General features: G+C 58.0%; 1 protein-coding gene across 13 annotated transcripts in view; it reads right to left on the bottom strand.

Moving 5' to 3' along the window:
• MCF2L (MCF.2 cell line derived transforming sequence like) overlaps positions 1-13,360 on the bottom strand; it is a 132,579-nt gene that overhangs the window by 9,715 nt on the left and 109,504 nt on the right. For all 13 annotated transcript variants that reach the window (XM_035704548.2, XM_025441300.3, XM_035704546.2 and 10 more), the window contains 15 exons: positions 12,923-13,072; positions 12,169-12,293; positions 10,959-11,073; positions 7,443-7,562; positions 7,043-7,234; positions 6,453-6,644; positions 5,811-5,970; positions 5,083-5,153; positions 4,853-4,929; positions 4,304-4,370; positions 3,563-3,678; positions 2,378-2,447; positions 1,058-1,150; positions 882-974; positions 588-713 (listed from right to left, as the gene is read on the bottom strand). In XM_035704548.2, the coding sequence (XP_035560441.2) occupies positions 588-713; positions 882-974; positions 1,058-1,150; positions 2,378-2,447; positions 3,563-3,678; positions 4,304-4,370; positions 4,853-4,929; positions 5,083-5,153; positions 5,811-5,970; positions 6,453-6,644; positions 7,043-7,234; positions 7,443-7,562; positions 10,959-11,073; positions 12,169-12,293; positions 12,923-13,072 (1,767 nt within the window). The remainder of the gene's footprint in view (positions 1-587; positions 714-881; positions 975-1,057; positions 1,151-2,377; positions 2,448-3,562; positions 3,679-4,303; positions 4,371-4,852; positions 4,930-5,082; positions 5,154-5,810; positions 5,971-6,452; positions 6,645-7,042; positions 7,235-7,442; positions 7,563-10,958; positions 11,074-12,168; positions 12,294-12,922; positions 13,073-13,360) is intronic.

The following is a 13,360-nucleotide window of genomic DNA, read 5'->3' as shown; positions in this document are numbered from 1 at the left end:
TGTGGGGACAGGGCAGGGGTTGGGGCGGTAGAGCAGGGAAACTCCTGTGTCCCACCTCATCACGTATCTGTCCCAACCCACAGGACGCGTGTCCTGGGCTGTGGGTGGTAATGACAGACCAGCAGAGGATCACCCTCTGGGTGTGGGGAATAGGAGAGGCTGTAAGTGGGGGCACAGGGCTGTGGGGGGCCCTGTACCCTCCCTCCATCTTGCTGCAAACCTAACTCTGCTCTAAAGACAAAGCCTCTTAGTTAAAAAAGCTGGGTGAGCACAAGTGGACTTACAGAGAAGCAACAAAATGAGTGAGTTACTTCATTTGGGCACATGAGGAAAAAGCAGTCTGACCTTCACACCCCCTTGTCCTCTGACCCCGACCCACATGGATCAGCCCTGAGTGCCACCATGCCCCTGGGAGGCCTGAGGACTCCCCAGAGCTTTGAACCCCCCAGCCCACCCAGACACAAGTGGAAACTGGGTTGCCCCCAGATTGCAGGCAACACATGTGCATACGACGGTCCCAGGCACAGCTCTGCCCCGACAGCAGGTAGACCATCACCAGCTAGTTGGTGGGATGGAGAGGGCCTTACATCATAGCCGGTGATGGCAATCAGGTGCATGGAGTCGTTCACAGCCTTGAGGATGCCCAGGATGGAGCTCAGCGCCTCCTGCAGGTCCTCGGCCCCCTCGCAGCTCTTGCTGTATTTTAGCATCTCCTGGGGGACGAGGATGCGTTCACACAGCCGTGGGACACAGGAACTTCCGCTCCAGCCCCAGTGCCCATGTGGACCCTCTGGACACACAGCGTGGCTCCCAGAGCATTGGCATCCGGACAAGACCACCGTGGCAGGGTGTGGGGAGGCAGGCGGGCACGGCCGCCTCACCTTGAGCAGCAGCTGGTACTTGGTGATCCTCTGAACTGGCTTCAGCAGGTAGGAGTCCAGACTGAGCTTGTGGTCCAGCTTCCTCTGGCATTCCTGCAAGGCCAGAACCCTCCTGTTTAGACCGGGTGCGCCAGTGAGGGAGACCGCGCTCTCCCGGGGAGGGTCCTGAGACACACCTGGAAGAATGGACAGTCGGAGCACTGTCGCCAGAGGCTCTCGGAGCGCGGCTTGTTCTGGCAATACTTCTCATAGATCTGGAACTCCTCCATCTGATGTGGGATAGAGAGCACGTCGCAGGGCGCCCTGTTCCCCTCCCCACCTCTGATGCACGTGATGAGCCTAGCAGGGCTCCCTTTGGGGCCACATGGGTCCTGAGACCTCTTTCATACAGATTAGCCTCAGGAAGCTGGTGTTTGGCTGTGAGAATAACAACTAAACTTAATGGCTAACTTTCTAAAGAAAGGACCTGCAGAGCTTGGTGCTCAGATGTGTGTGTGCATCGGACTGCCTGCAGGTTTGTTAAAACACAGAGCCTGGGGGATCCCTGGGTGGCTCAGCGGTTTGGCGCCTGCCTTTGGCCCAGGGCGCGATCCTGGAGACCCAGGATTGAATCCCACATCAGGCTCCCGGTGCATGGAGCCTGCTTCTCCCTCTGCCTGTGTCTCTGCCTCTCTCTCTCTCTCTGTGACTATCATAAATAAAAAAAAAAAAAAAAAAAAAAAAACACAGAGCCTGACTGCAGGTTCTGATGCGGCGGGTGTATGGTGGGACCCAGGAACCTGCATTTCCAGGAAGACCCCGGCATGCTGCTGCCGCTGGCCAGGGGACCCACTTTGAGAACCACTGACCTTCAGCTTGACTCTCTCACCCTCATTCTCACACAGTGCCCAGAGCGTCACCAGCAGCTGGACAGAGTCAGAGCAGAAATGTCCCTACTTCCTCTTCCTGCCTCTCAACACCAATTCATGACGCCGTGTCTGGGCCTCTATCTTATTTCATGAAAACGCCTTCCTCTCAGCTCATGTTCCATGTGGCTCGGCTTGCAGTGTATGGAGGCAGGCCTGAGAGGATCGCCCTGCCCTGCTCCCACTGCTCCTCCCAGCCCCGGAAACAGGTGTGCATTGGCCATGTCAACGGGGAGGAGAGGAAGGTGACAGGTCACTGCCCGCTTGTGAGGGAGGGAGTAACCCAAACGGGACCATGCACAAGTGCCAGCTCAAGCATGCTTGGCTCTGTGCAACATGTGCAGCAAGATGGATGCTTCCCAAATCTGGCACGAGTGGCTGATGTTTTATGGTTTTCTCTCTTCGGAACCAGTTATTGCGCTTTAGATAAAACAGTATTGTTTTGGCCCAACTGGAAAGCATCACACCGTTTCAGGCAGACGGCAACATCTGCACTTTGTGATTTCAGTTGGTCAGAAGGAGACTGTGATACTTTTGTGATTATTTCATGTGGCATTTTCAGAAGGAAGGCACGGCAAAGCACACACTTACCCGCTCCAGGAAACACCTTCCGACCAGCTCTGGGCAGTCCGTGTACTCCTCCAGCTCCCTCAGGAATATTCTAGACAGGGAAAGCTTGCCTTAGGTCAGGGGAAGAGCAAGCTGGACGAGACACCCAGCACAAATGAAGAGATGTCATTTTCCAGCTGATGCTTATTTCCAAGTCTGGACAGTCGGGGACTGCGGGCAGGCCCTGCAGCCATGCCCGACACTCCCTGGGGTTGGTTCAGGCAGACCTGGCCCCTTCGTGGGTCCCTCTGAGTTGCTGGTGCTGCTGTGCATGCAGAAATTGGGACAGCTCCTTTGCTACCGGCCGGACAGGGACGAAGAGGCAGACAGGAGCCGGGTCAGCTGGGAGCCGTGCTCACACCCACCTAACTCTGCAGGTTCTGTGGGATGGGACCCTCCCTGTGCCCACTGCCCCTGAACCCGGGGTCAACCCCACCTCGAGGGACAGGTTTCCAGGTTGGTTCACCGGCAGTGACCACAGTGCCTGGCCACCTTGTGGTGGGGGAGGTTCTGGGGGTTCACCTGCCTCCCCTACAGACGAATGGGTGACAGACGCTAGTGACCAAGGGGCGAGGGGGGTCATGCAGAAGTCCGAGGAGCCCCCGTGAGCCTGGAGGGGGGTGGGGGGCCAAGCCCGGCTTTCCCAGGACACACGGTTGTGGTGTCTGTCTGACGGCCCCCGTGTATCCTGCATCTACCTCCTCGTGTCCTTTCCCACAAGCTCCCCGCACATGGCAACAAGGAGTCAGGGTGGGCCCTTTGGAAGGGTGGTTAGTGCTTCCCCAAAGCCAGGAGGCCACAGTGGACTGGTGAGGGGAGAAGAGGCAGGATAGGAGCGTCTGCTGTTGCCTCATGGGAAGAAAACGGGCCTTGCTGGGTGGTGTGGCCCCGGTGCCAAACGCACACCCTGGCCAGGCAGGAGCGGGTTGGCACTCCCACGTCTTCAAAGCCCCAGGGACTTCCAGCAGGTGGAAGGGCCACCTGTAACGGCCTGGCCAGCGCCCCCCACCAAAGCCCCCTGCTCTGCAGCAGCCCCCCGACCCAGGAGCCTGTCCCCTGGGGAGGAGGAGGGATGCTCTCCACCCATTGGCCACAGCCCCAGCTCCCTGCAGGCGGCTGCCTCATAGAAGACCCCACCGAGCAGCTGCAGCCAGAGGAGGGCCTGACCTGTTATGGAAGTGGTAAATCTCTTCCATGTTTCCAAACAGAATGTCCTTTTTGTTCTGAAGGCCTGGTGACATGAGGTGCGCCATGAGTGGGTTATCCAGCTCAGCAGCATAACCCTGTGGAGGAGGGGAGAGGTTGGGAAGGGGCGCACCTGCCAAGATGCCAGGCTCCATTATGGGCTCCGTCACAGGCTCTGTGGGCTGCAAACGGGTAGGTGACACCTCTCAGGGTTTAGGAAGTGAACCCATCCTTATGAATTCACTGGCCATTTGCGAGATGACCACCTGGGCAGCCACCACTGAACAAAGTGAATGAACTACAGACAGCACCATTTTTAGGGGCAGAGGGGCAGGGGTGGGTTCCATCCACTTAAAACTCAGATAACTGGTATGAAGGAGAGAAATCTGTGTACCCTCCTTGATCAATCAGTGGAATGTCTGTACCCCAGTAACCACCACCAGACCAAGATCCAGAACGTTCCAGGGCTCACAGGCCTGCTACCTTCCCGGCGGCGGTCCCCGAGGCCTCCACCTGAGCTTCCTGCAGGAGGATGGCATATAGTCCTGTCTGCCTCCTGCTCCTGCCGTGCTCTCAGGGTCAGCCACGCTCTCCTCGCTGCTGGAGCAGGTCTGTCCCTGCGCCTGCGTCTCCTTGTCCCCGGTCCACTGACGCATACATAAGCTGTTTCCCACCAGGGGCCAAGTACAGCTGACCCCCTCCTCGCACCACCATCAGGCTCACCTCCAGGACACAGAGCAATTCCTCCACGTAGACCCGTTCTGTGTCCAAGAGTTCGTTCATCACATGCCTGTGAGCAGGGGACGGACAGCAGGGACATGTTGGAGCCCGAAGGAGCACAGATGGAAGAGCCCAGGGTGAGGGTGGGGGCGAGAAGAGGAGGGGTGGAAGAAGTGGCAGCAGCGTGAGGGGAGCCAGTCTGGGGCGGGTGGTGCTGCTACACATCCGTCCCCGGCTCTGCTGAATCCCTCAGCCACCGGGGGCTCCAGGAAACGGAACACAAGCCATTTCAAATCCCCAGAATCCTGCCTGAGGAACTGGGGACAAAAGGCTTTTCTAGGGAAAAGCTGCTTTGCCTTGGCTCTAGGCGTGGACTTGCCAGATGGACAGGAGCGCTGCACCCCCGCGCACGGCCCACACACATGCACGGACTCCACAGCGCCAGCGCGTCCCTCCCACTCTGGGTGTCAGCTCTCAGGTACGGCCAGACCCCCCGTGGCCAAAGGCTGAGATCTGAGAGCGTCGTGCCAGGCCTGGACCCGGGCCGCTCACCTCCGCAGGACGGCCAGGCTCTCCTCCTCATGGCCCGTGGAGCTGCTCCGACCCTGCCGGCCCTCACTCGCTTCGCTCTGGGGAGAGAAGAGCGCTCAGAGGAGGTGTGGCCGCATGTCCTGAACTCGAGGGGCCCGATCGCACTGCCTGCTGGGGAGGGAACCCCAGACCCACAGCACAGGCGGGGCGACAAGGGTGGCGCGGGAAGGTGGCCTGGACAGCGGCCTCACCTTGGCCCTCCTGTAGGGCCCTCTCCGGAGTGTGCTGCCCTCAGAGCTGTTCTCAGAGCCTCGCCGGCTGCCTGGTTGGAAAGAAATGAAGAAGGAAGGCGTGGCCTCGTGTCTTGTGTCTGGAGGGGAAAGAGGTCCTGGAGTGCCTGGGTCTGCCTGTAGGGAACAGGAGTGAGCCCCCCGCCCAGGAGGGCAAGAAAAGCAGAGGAGATGTGGAGAGAGAGGAGGTAGGGGGACAGGTGAGTGGAAGATGGAAGGCCGCCTGGGCTAGTGCCAGGTCAGTGCACATGCGGGGCCTGACACCGCTGGGCCAGGGGTAAGATGTCCTCTGACAGATGCCACCTGCTGTGGCGGGGGTGGGTGGGGGCCGACTCTCTGGGGTCTCACCAGCTTTTGGTTCCCTCACCAAGGCCCTGACGCAGCTGGCAGGCACACACCCACAGAAGGGGCTTGGGGAGACAGCAGGGCCACCTGCTCTGCCTCTAAGGGGGAGACCACGAAGGGCCATGGCCCTGGGGACTCCGGGCTGTGGTCGGAGCCGTGGGAGAACTATTTTGGCAACAGCATGAACACAGACAGCCCGGGAGCAGAGACTGGAGTCAGGGAAGAGCTCCTTGGGATGTTCCCATGTCCGGCCCATATCCTCCTGGCTCACTCGCTGGCCACATGCCGATAAAACCTAATTGACAAGGGCCCACCATGGACCAGAGAACAGTGACCACACACACCTGGGGAGGGGCAGGGTGATTTTGTGAGTGCCTCCGGCCGGGGCGCCACTGGCTGCACAGGCCTCATCTGCTTGGCTGCCAGCTTCTTCAGGCTTGCCTGTCTCCGGTGGAACATCTCCTCCATGCCCTCTTGCTTCTGGAAGACCTTCTGCACGTGCTCCTGAAGGGACAGGGCATACGGACTTGTGAACAAGAGATGCCACCAGTTTAAGAGGCATGTTCTCCTTTGAGCTTGGGACACCAGGACACTGCTGTCGTGCAGCCATCCTGTACTTGCCCCCTTGCTGTGGCCGGGAGAGGTGGGACCCCCTGGAATGGGGGACGTGAGGCCAGAAAGAGTCAGCTGGAAGGGAGGACATGAGAGTCCCATGAGTCTGCTGGCCCCTGGAGGTAGGATGGGACGTATGGCTGGGTAACAGCAGGGGGTTGGGATCAGTGTCACAGGACACAAGGCCCCCAGCAGTGGCTGCTCTGTCAAGAAGGGAAGGGACCTGGGGGCAGGAAGACCGCCCTGTGAGAGAGAACGTGCCGAAAGGGAAGCTGAGCCCTATGAGCACCCACGATGCACTGAGAGTTCCTCATGGGATCCTTCTGCTCATCAGGCGTGACTCCCCACCATCGGCACACCCCGGCTCCTCTTACCATCAGGTCTTTGGTGAGGATGGATTCGTAGTCCTGGTAAATTTTATTGAGCTCCTGGATCTTATTTTCTGCACCGGTCTCCAGAAATTTCTCAATTTCCTGCAGTGCGGCCTCTGCACCATCCTGGGACTGGCACTTGTCCACAGGCTGTGAGGCCAGCAGGTAGATGCCCTCATCGCACCACTTCATAGACTGGACGTGGGAAACGTTGCAGAGGGACAGAACGGCATTGTCAGGGGTGCTCTGCCCATGCCCTGCCGGCCGTCCTACCCACGGCCTGCTGCCACCAGGCTTTGGGGATCCTCCGCAGCACAGCACAGCTGCACAGCACCCCAAAGCCACTTGCATCCCTGGACCAGACTTGTTCACCCAGAGAAAGTACAGGAAATGAGCCGCATGCTAGGTGTGGCCCTTGGAAAGAATGTCAGAGGCGGCAAAATGAATTCTACAACACGGCCAGCTGTGAGTGGCTGGGCCTCGAGAAAGGCCCACAGACAGCGGCGTGTGGGGCCAGCTTCCAGCCACTGACTTCGGTCCATGTGGAAGGAGCAGGCCAGGCGGGACCAGGAGGGTAGGGGTGGGGGTCTTACTGCTTCCAAGAGGCCATGCAGCTCCAGGGACTTGCTGAGAAGCCCCCTCCTCCTCTCGACCTCGGCTGCAAACTGGTCACAGAGGTACTGGAGCTCGTGGCACTTGGGGCGGATGGAGTCCACGGCGTAGTGCTTGGTGTCAATGAGCTTCTCACCCTCCAGGGACAGGGTGTGGGCCCGCTTGACAGAGGCCTGCGGAGAGAGCCGCCCCAGACACACAGCTCCGCTCAAGTTCGTGGGAGCAAGCCGTGGGAGGGATGCATGGCTGGGGGTTGGTGGGTGGAGCCCACCTGATGGAGAGACAGCCCCACTCCTGTGCCTTCCTAGGTGAGCCTAGGGTGCCACGAGCACCACCCCTGGGCTGTCCCCTGCCCAAAGCCACCCACGTGACTGTCCTTACGCTAGACTTCTCCTCGAAGCTGGCAAGGTCCTTCAGGAGGTGCTCTGCGTGCGCCAGGCTGTTGCCCACGTCGGTGAAGGTGGCTATCTTCTGGGCCAGTGCATCTAAGGAGGATTTGACCTGAAACACCAGAGGGGTAGAAGGCAGGGCCATGTCAGGGAGGGAGGCCCTGCCCAAAGCCGGAAGGGGGGAGGTGGCAGAGCCAGTAGTCACAGGAGACAGAGAACAGCACTTTCCTTCTGAGACTGGGAACAAGGCAGGGATGTCCTCTCTCATGACTGTTACTCAGCCTGTGTAAAACAGCAAAATAGCTACTACATATGTAAAAATACAAACAAACGAAAGACAAATGAAAAAGGGAAGAATCAGGCTGTCCCCATCTGTACACAACTCGATCGTCTATGCAGGAAATCTTCCAAACTCTACAAAATGACTCCTGGAATCAGTGAGTTCAGCAAGGTTTCAGGAGACAAAATACACATACAAGAATCAGCTGTATTTCTACATATAGCATGAATATGTAAACTCCAAAATTAAAAACAACATTTACAATTGCTTAAAAATGAAATGCTTGAGGGGGATCCCTGGGTGGCGCAGCGGTTTAGCGCCTGCTTCTGGCCCAGGGCCTGATCCTGAGGAGCCGGGACTGAATCCCTGCGTGGAGCCTGCTTCTCCCTCTGCCTGTGTCTCTGCCTCTGTCTCTCTCTGTGTCTCTCATGAATAAATAAATAAATCTTAAAAAAAAAAAAAAGAAATGCTTGAGTGTACACCAAACAGAACACACAGTAAATTGGTTTGCTGAAAAACCATACAACACTGATGAAGAAAATCTTCAGAAAATCATTGATAGTGAGACTCAATGTAGGGAAGATGTTGACTCTCCCCCAAACACGGGTTTGATGCAGTTCCTATCAAAACTCCAGCATAACTGTGCAGATCTAGACAAGATTGTTTTAAACATAAGTGGAGGGATCCCTGGGTGGCGCAGCGGTTTGGCGCCTGCCTTTGGCTCAGGGCGCGATCCTGGAGACCCGGGATCGAATCCCACGTCGGGCTCCCGGTGCATGGAGCCTGCTTCTCCTTCTGCCTATGTCTCTGCCTCTCTCTCTCTCTCTGTGTGACTATCATAAATAAATAAAAATTAAAAAAAAATAAACATAAGTGGAAAAGCCAAGGAACTAGAAGTGCAAAAATGATTCTGGGGAGAGAAAAGGAGGCGGGAGGAACGATCCACTGATTTCAAGTGCACAGTAAGGCTGCACAGCGCTGACAGTGGGACACACGTCCAGAAGCAGACCCAAACACGTCTGCCCCACTGATTTCTGAGCAAAGGGGAAAAGCAGCCCAGCAGAGAAGGAAGAGCCTTTCTGACGAGTGAGTGCGGCCAGGGCCCCTGGACACCCAGAGACTAAACACCGAACCATGACCCGATTCTCACCCCACACAAAGTTAGCTCAAAGTGGATCATGGACTTAAACGTAAAACTACAAAGCTTTTAGGAAGAAAAGCCTGGGAGAACATAGCTGGGATCCAGGATATAGGATCGTGCCAAAAACATGATCCTTACAAGAAAAAGTTGGTAAACTGGACTTTACCAAAACGAACACTTGCTGTGTGCAGAGCTCTACGTGCAGATGAAGAGGCCAGGGGCAGTGAGGAAGAGATGTTTCAGCCCATGCATCTGACCGAGGCCAGGACCTCATATGTAGGGAACGCCCAGTCCCAGTGGTGAAAAACCAAAACCAAAACCAAGACAATTTGGCCAGAAAACAGGTAACCATGGAAGCAGAGACGTTTCACCCAGAGCACAAACTGATGACCAGTGAGCCAGGAAGGCTACTCCGCAGCGTATGTTGCAAGGGGGACGCAGAGTGGAGCCACAGCGAGCTGGCACCGCACGCCCGTGAGCACTGTGTCAGGTAAGCACACCGCCAGGTGCCGTGCGGGCATATGCTGCTGGGCGCACAGAGGGGCAGGTGCTCCAGGAACAGAGCAGCAGCTTCTCAGGAGGCTAAACATGCGGTGACCAGGACCCACGACTGTTCTCCTGAGCACCGACCTCAGAGAAACGACAGCTATATTCACACAAAAAGCTGCATGTGAATGTTTATAACAGCTTCTTTATGGTAGAAAAGTCCTGGAAACAGGCAACGGCGCAGGTGTCCTTCAATGGGCGCCAGGTTAAACTGTGGCATGCCCCAACCCCCAGGCACTAACCACTCAGCGGTCACAGGTGTGAACCTGAAACACTTGCATCCATTCTGCTGTGTGAAGGGTCAGGCCCAGAAGGTAAGTATGCATGACACCATTCCTAGAACATTCTTGAAAAGATAGCATATGGAAACAGAGAGGGATCAGGGGTTCAGCAGGGGGGTGAGTGGGAGGGAATGTGCCCTCGGGAGGGAAGAATGGGAGGGGATGGGGCTCTGGAGGGGTGAGGTGGAGGGGATGGGGTTCGGGAGGGGACTGGGAAGGGATGGGGTTCAGGAGGGGAGAGGGAGGGGATGGGGCTCAGGTGGAGAGGGGGGGAGGGAGGCGTGTCTAGAGGAGAGAATGGGGTCTGTGTTGGGATGAGATATTCCGTGTCCTAACTGCATCGCTGCTTGAACCGCGACCCTGAGAGGTCTGCAGATGAGGCTCTGCAGCCACAGGCTGGAGGGCACGTTGAAGTCAGGCTGGATGATTTCACAGCTGCAGGCAGATCTACGACCCCCCCATACTTGTCTGTCGGGGAGGCTTCCTCAGCCTCTCCAGCGGGACCGTGTTCTCCATCTGCTCCCACACGTGCTGTTCATGCTGCTTGGCTGGGGTCACCTCTCTGGTCCCGATCAGAGAGCCCCCCCAGGTGAGCTCCATCAGTGCCACTGAACCAATCCTGTTTCCCAGAAGCTGACATTTCAGGACTGGGGGGTCGGAACAGTGGGTTCTGCTCACCTTACACTCGGCCTTGACACAGCTTTAGTGCTGGACTTGGGGTACTTATTTCTGGGGCATGTGAGATCCCCCTACCCACCGCCTGGACCAGAGGGACAGGAAAATTTTCTGCGGGGGACAAGGGCATAAGGGCGGCTCAATGTGTTTACTCCACGTAAATAAATGACCCAGGGGTTCTGCTGAGTCCTGTCGCTGACCGTGAACAGACGGCAGCATGTCGCTCCCGCCAGCCCTGTGCTACCCCATCTGAGTGGGCTGGCTGCTCAAGCATGCAGCAGGCACAGGATAAGTGCATACTGGATGAGGGAGCATATGGATGGCTCCTGGCTGTCCACAAGGAAGGCAGAGGGAAGCATGCTCCGATAACACAGAGTGTCACCCGCCACGTGCAGTGACTTACTTGCCACACGTTTCAAGGTCTGGTCCCACCGGGTCTTCGGCTCCAAGTGGCAGACCGAGACTGCTGACCATCACCTGGGCAGCTAAGCCTGCTGTGGCGGGTCTATCCAGGCCACCTTACCGGCCTCCTGTGGCCGCAGCACCAGGTGCCCACCACCAGGCACCCCCACGGTGGTTGCTCACCTCTCGGAAGTCCTGCTCGAAGTGCCGGAGCTGCAGACACTGCTGGAGCTTCTGCTGGTGCTTTGCCCAGAACTCATCGAAGGCAGCCTCGGTCTCGTTCAGCTGGGCCAGGAGCCTGGGGGAGGAGAGGCTCGTCTGAGCGCGTGGTGACTGGGGCGTGGGCTCCGTCTCCAGCTGCCCGCCGGCACCCTTGCCACCTCTCTCGGGCCCTGGACGTGGGATTCGCAGGGCCAGCCGTGCCAGAGGGACAGGCATCTCAGAGGCAGAGCGGGGGGGCGTTCCTGGCTGGGGTCGCTGCACCCACACCTCTTTCCTGGGGCCCACCAGCGCCCCCCAGGAGCCACATGGCACAGGGCTGGGCTGAGTGTGTTACAAGGTTGGGAGGGCAACGGTCTGGGCTTCTCCCTACTAGATTTGGTTTGGGGATGAAGGGTGCGGTGAGCTGCCACCATCCACTGACCCGGCTCCCAGGCCAGTAGCCGTGCCCGAGACCCACGTGTGTCACCCCGTCAGTGCTGGGGTGAGCTCCCCGTCCTTCATTCGTGAATTCACATCTGCATGGGCCCGTGTCCCCCTGAGGCTGCCCCGCATCACCGGCATAGAACATCTGCCCCCTGTTGTGTGCACTGCGGCCAAGAGGGGAGAGCTTAAGAACCCATCTGGGTCTGCGCCTGAGTCAGCCTGTGGTGGACTGGGTGCCATCAACAGGCCGTCTGGCTGCTCGGCTCCTATGCTCACCTCCTCCTTGAGCGAGGGACTGGTCTATGTGTGCAGCTGCAGCCATTCCAGGATGCCAAGTGTGTTGGGGTACAGCAGCCCCCGTCATGGCACTGTTGGGCAACTGAGGCCCAAGGAGGATGTGAACCCCGTCCCCTTCACAGCGAAGGAGAGAAGCCCTGGGTCTCAAGGGCACAAGCCAGCCAGGTGGGCAGAGAGAGGAGGGTGGGATGGGCGAGGGGCTGGCAATGTCTTGTCAGCACCAGCACCTGGACATTTAATCCCCCACGCTTGCAAAAAAGAACGAGCACTCTGAGGACTCCTCCTCCCCAGGACAGCTGCTTTCCTTAGGGTTTGGAAGAAAAGCATGTCGGCAGTATGGAAAGTGGTCCCCTTGTTTCCCGTTAGGACAAGGAGATGGGGGCCTGTGTGTCATCTGCTGCTCTGTCCTCAGCCGGCTGCTTGTTGCTCCGCCCCCAGCCTGGGCCCTTACCTCTGCACAGTGGTCTGGTTGTCCAGCTCATCCTGGTTCAGGCTCTGCTCCCCACTCTTGGCCAGAGGCTCCCTGATGTTCTCCAGGATGCTCTTCCCCTCATCCAATGCCAACCGCATGTCCTCCTGCGGGGATAGCATGGCGCGTGCACCCCAGGCTCACTCCCGCATCTCCCCTAGAGCTGCTGAAGGGCGGCAGGTATGCGAAGACCCTCTGGCTGTGGCCAGGGCATGGCCAGCGTGATGGGTCACTTGGGGGCAGCAGGATGAGGTAAGAGAGTAATAGGAAACTGGACCTCTATGTGCCTGCTTCTGAGGCATCCTCAATGCCAGGAGCAAAGGGATTGAAGGTGTCTTGGGTGTGGCCACCCCTGAGGACCACCAGCGAGGGGATCATGGCCCACCCAGCAAGGCTCCCTGGGAGTGATGGGCGCTGGCTTACGGTGTCAGACCCCACCTGCTGTCTGGGAACCAGGGCAGATATCCTGCCTTGCTCATGCTAGTAAAGCAGAAGTGTCTGGCCAGGGGCAGATCAGGCACAGGGAAGGAGCCCGCTCAGAGGGAGGCTGCCGGCCCCTGCTGCACTCTGGCCCACCGACCCTGAGCCGCTTCTAGGAAGGAGCACATTCGGGCTCTCAGAGAGCTCGCCCGGCTCACTGGCACCAAATGCATCATTGAAATGGCCTCTGTTCTGTCCTGCCGGATGCTCACCAGGCTTCTTACCCTTCATCACCTCACACAGAAACCACATGTACCTTTGCTTTGTCCTTCTTCTCCGTGTGTGCACAGAGCACCGAGCTCGTGGACTGCACGTCGTTGGGCAGCTCCGTTTCGGCCAGCTCGGTCCCGAAGGACTGTAGCATCTGAGCTGTCTGCTTGACCATGAGGGCGAAACTTTCAATTGCCTTGGGAAGAAGAAGAACAGCATCACCGAGCTGAGCGCGCACACCCCCTCCTGCTGCCTTGAAAGCTGGTGTCTGGGGCAGAGCGCCTGGGCATCTCGGGGAGGGCGTGGGGCCACTGGTGGGGCGGCCTCTGAGCCTCTTGACCTCAGACACGTACCAGGCACTGTCTATGTGGGTTCCTACCCGCTGGAGTCATCCTGTGCCTGTCTCTCCCCGGTTCAGAAAAAAACAGAGAAAACCACTCCCAAACTTATTATTTATGTTGTTTCTTCAGATGACAGTCCACTG

This window comes from Canis lupus, chromosome 22, assembly GCF_003254725.2.
Source record: "Canis lupus dingo isolate Sandy chromosome 22, ASM325472v2, whole genome shotgun sequence".
Classification (NCBI taxonomy): domain Eukaryota; kingdom Metazoa; phylum Chordata; class Mammalia; order Carnivora; family Canidae; genus Canis; species Canis lupus.
The sequence above is the reverse complement of the archived record's forward strand: the minus strand, read 5'-3'. Positions and strand labels throughout refer to the sequence as shown.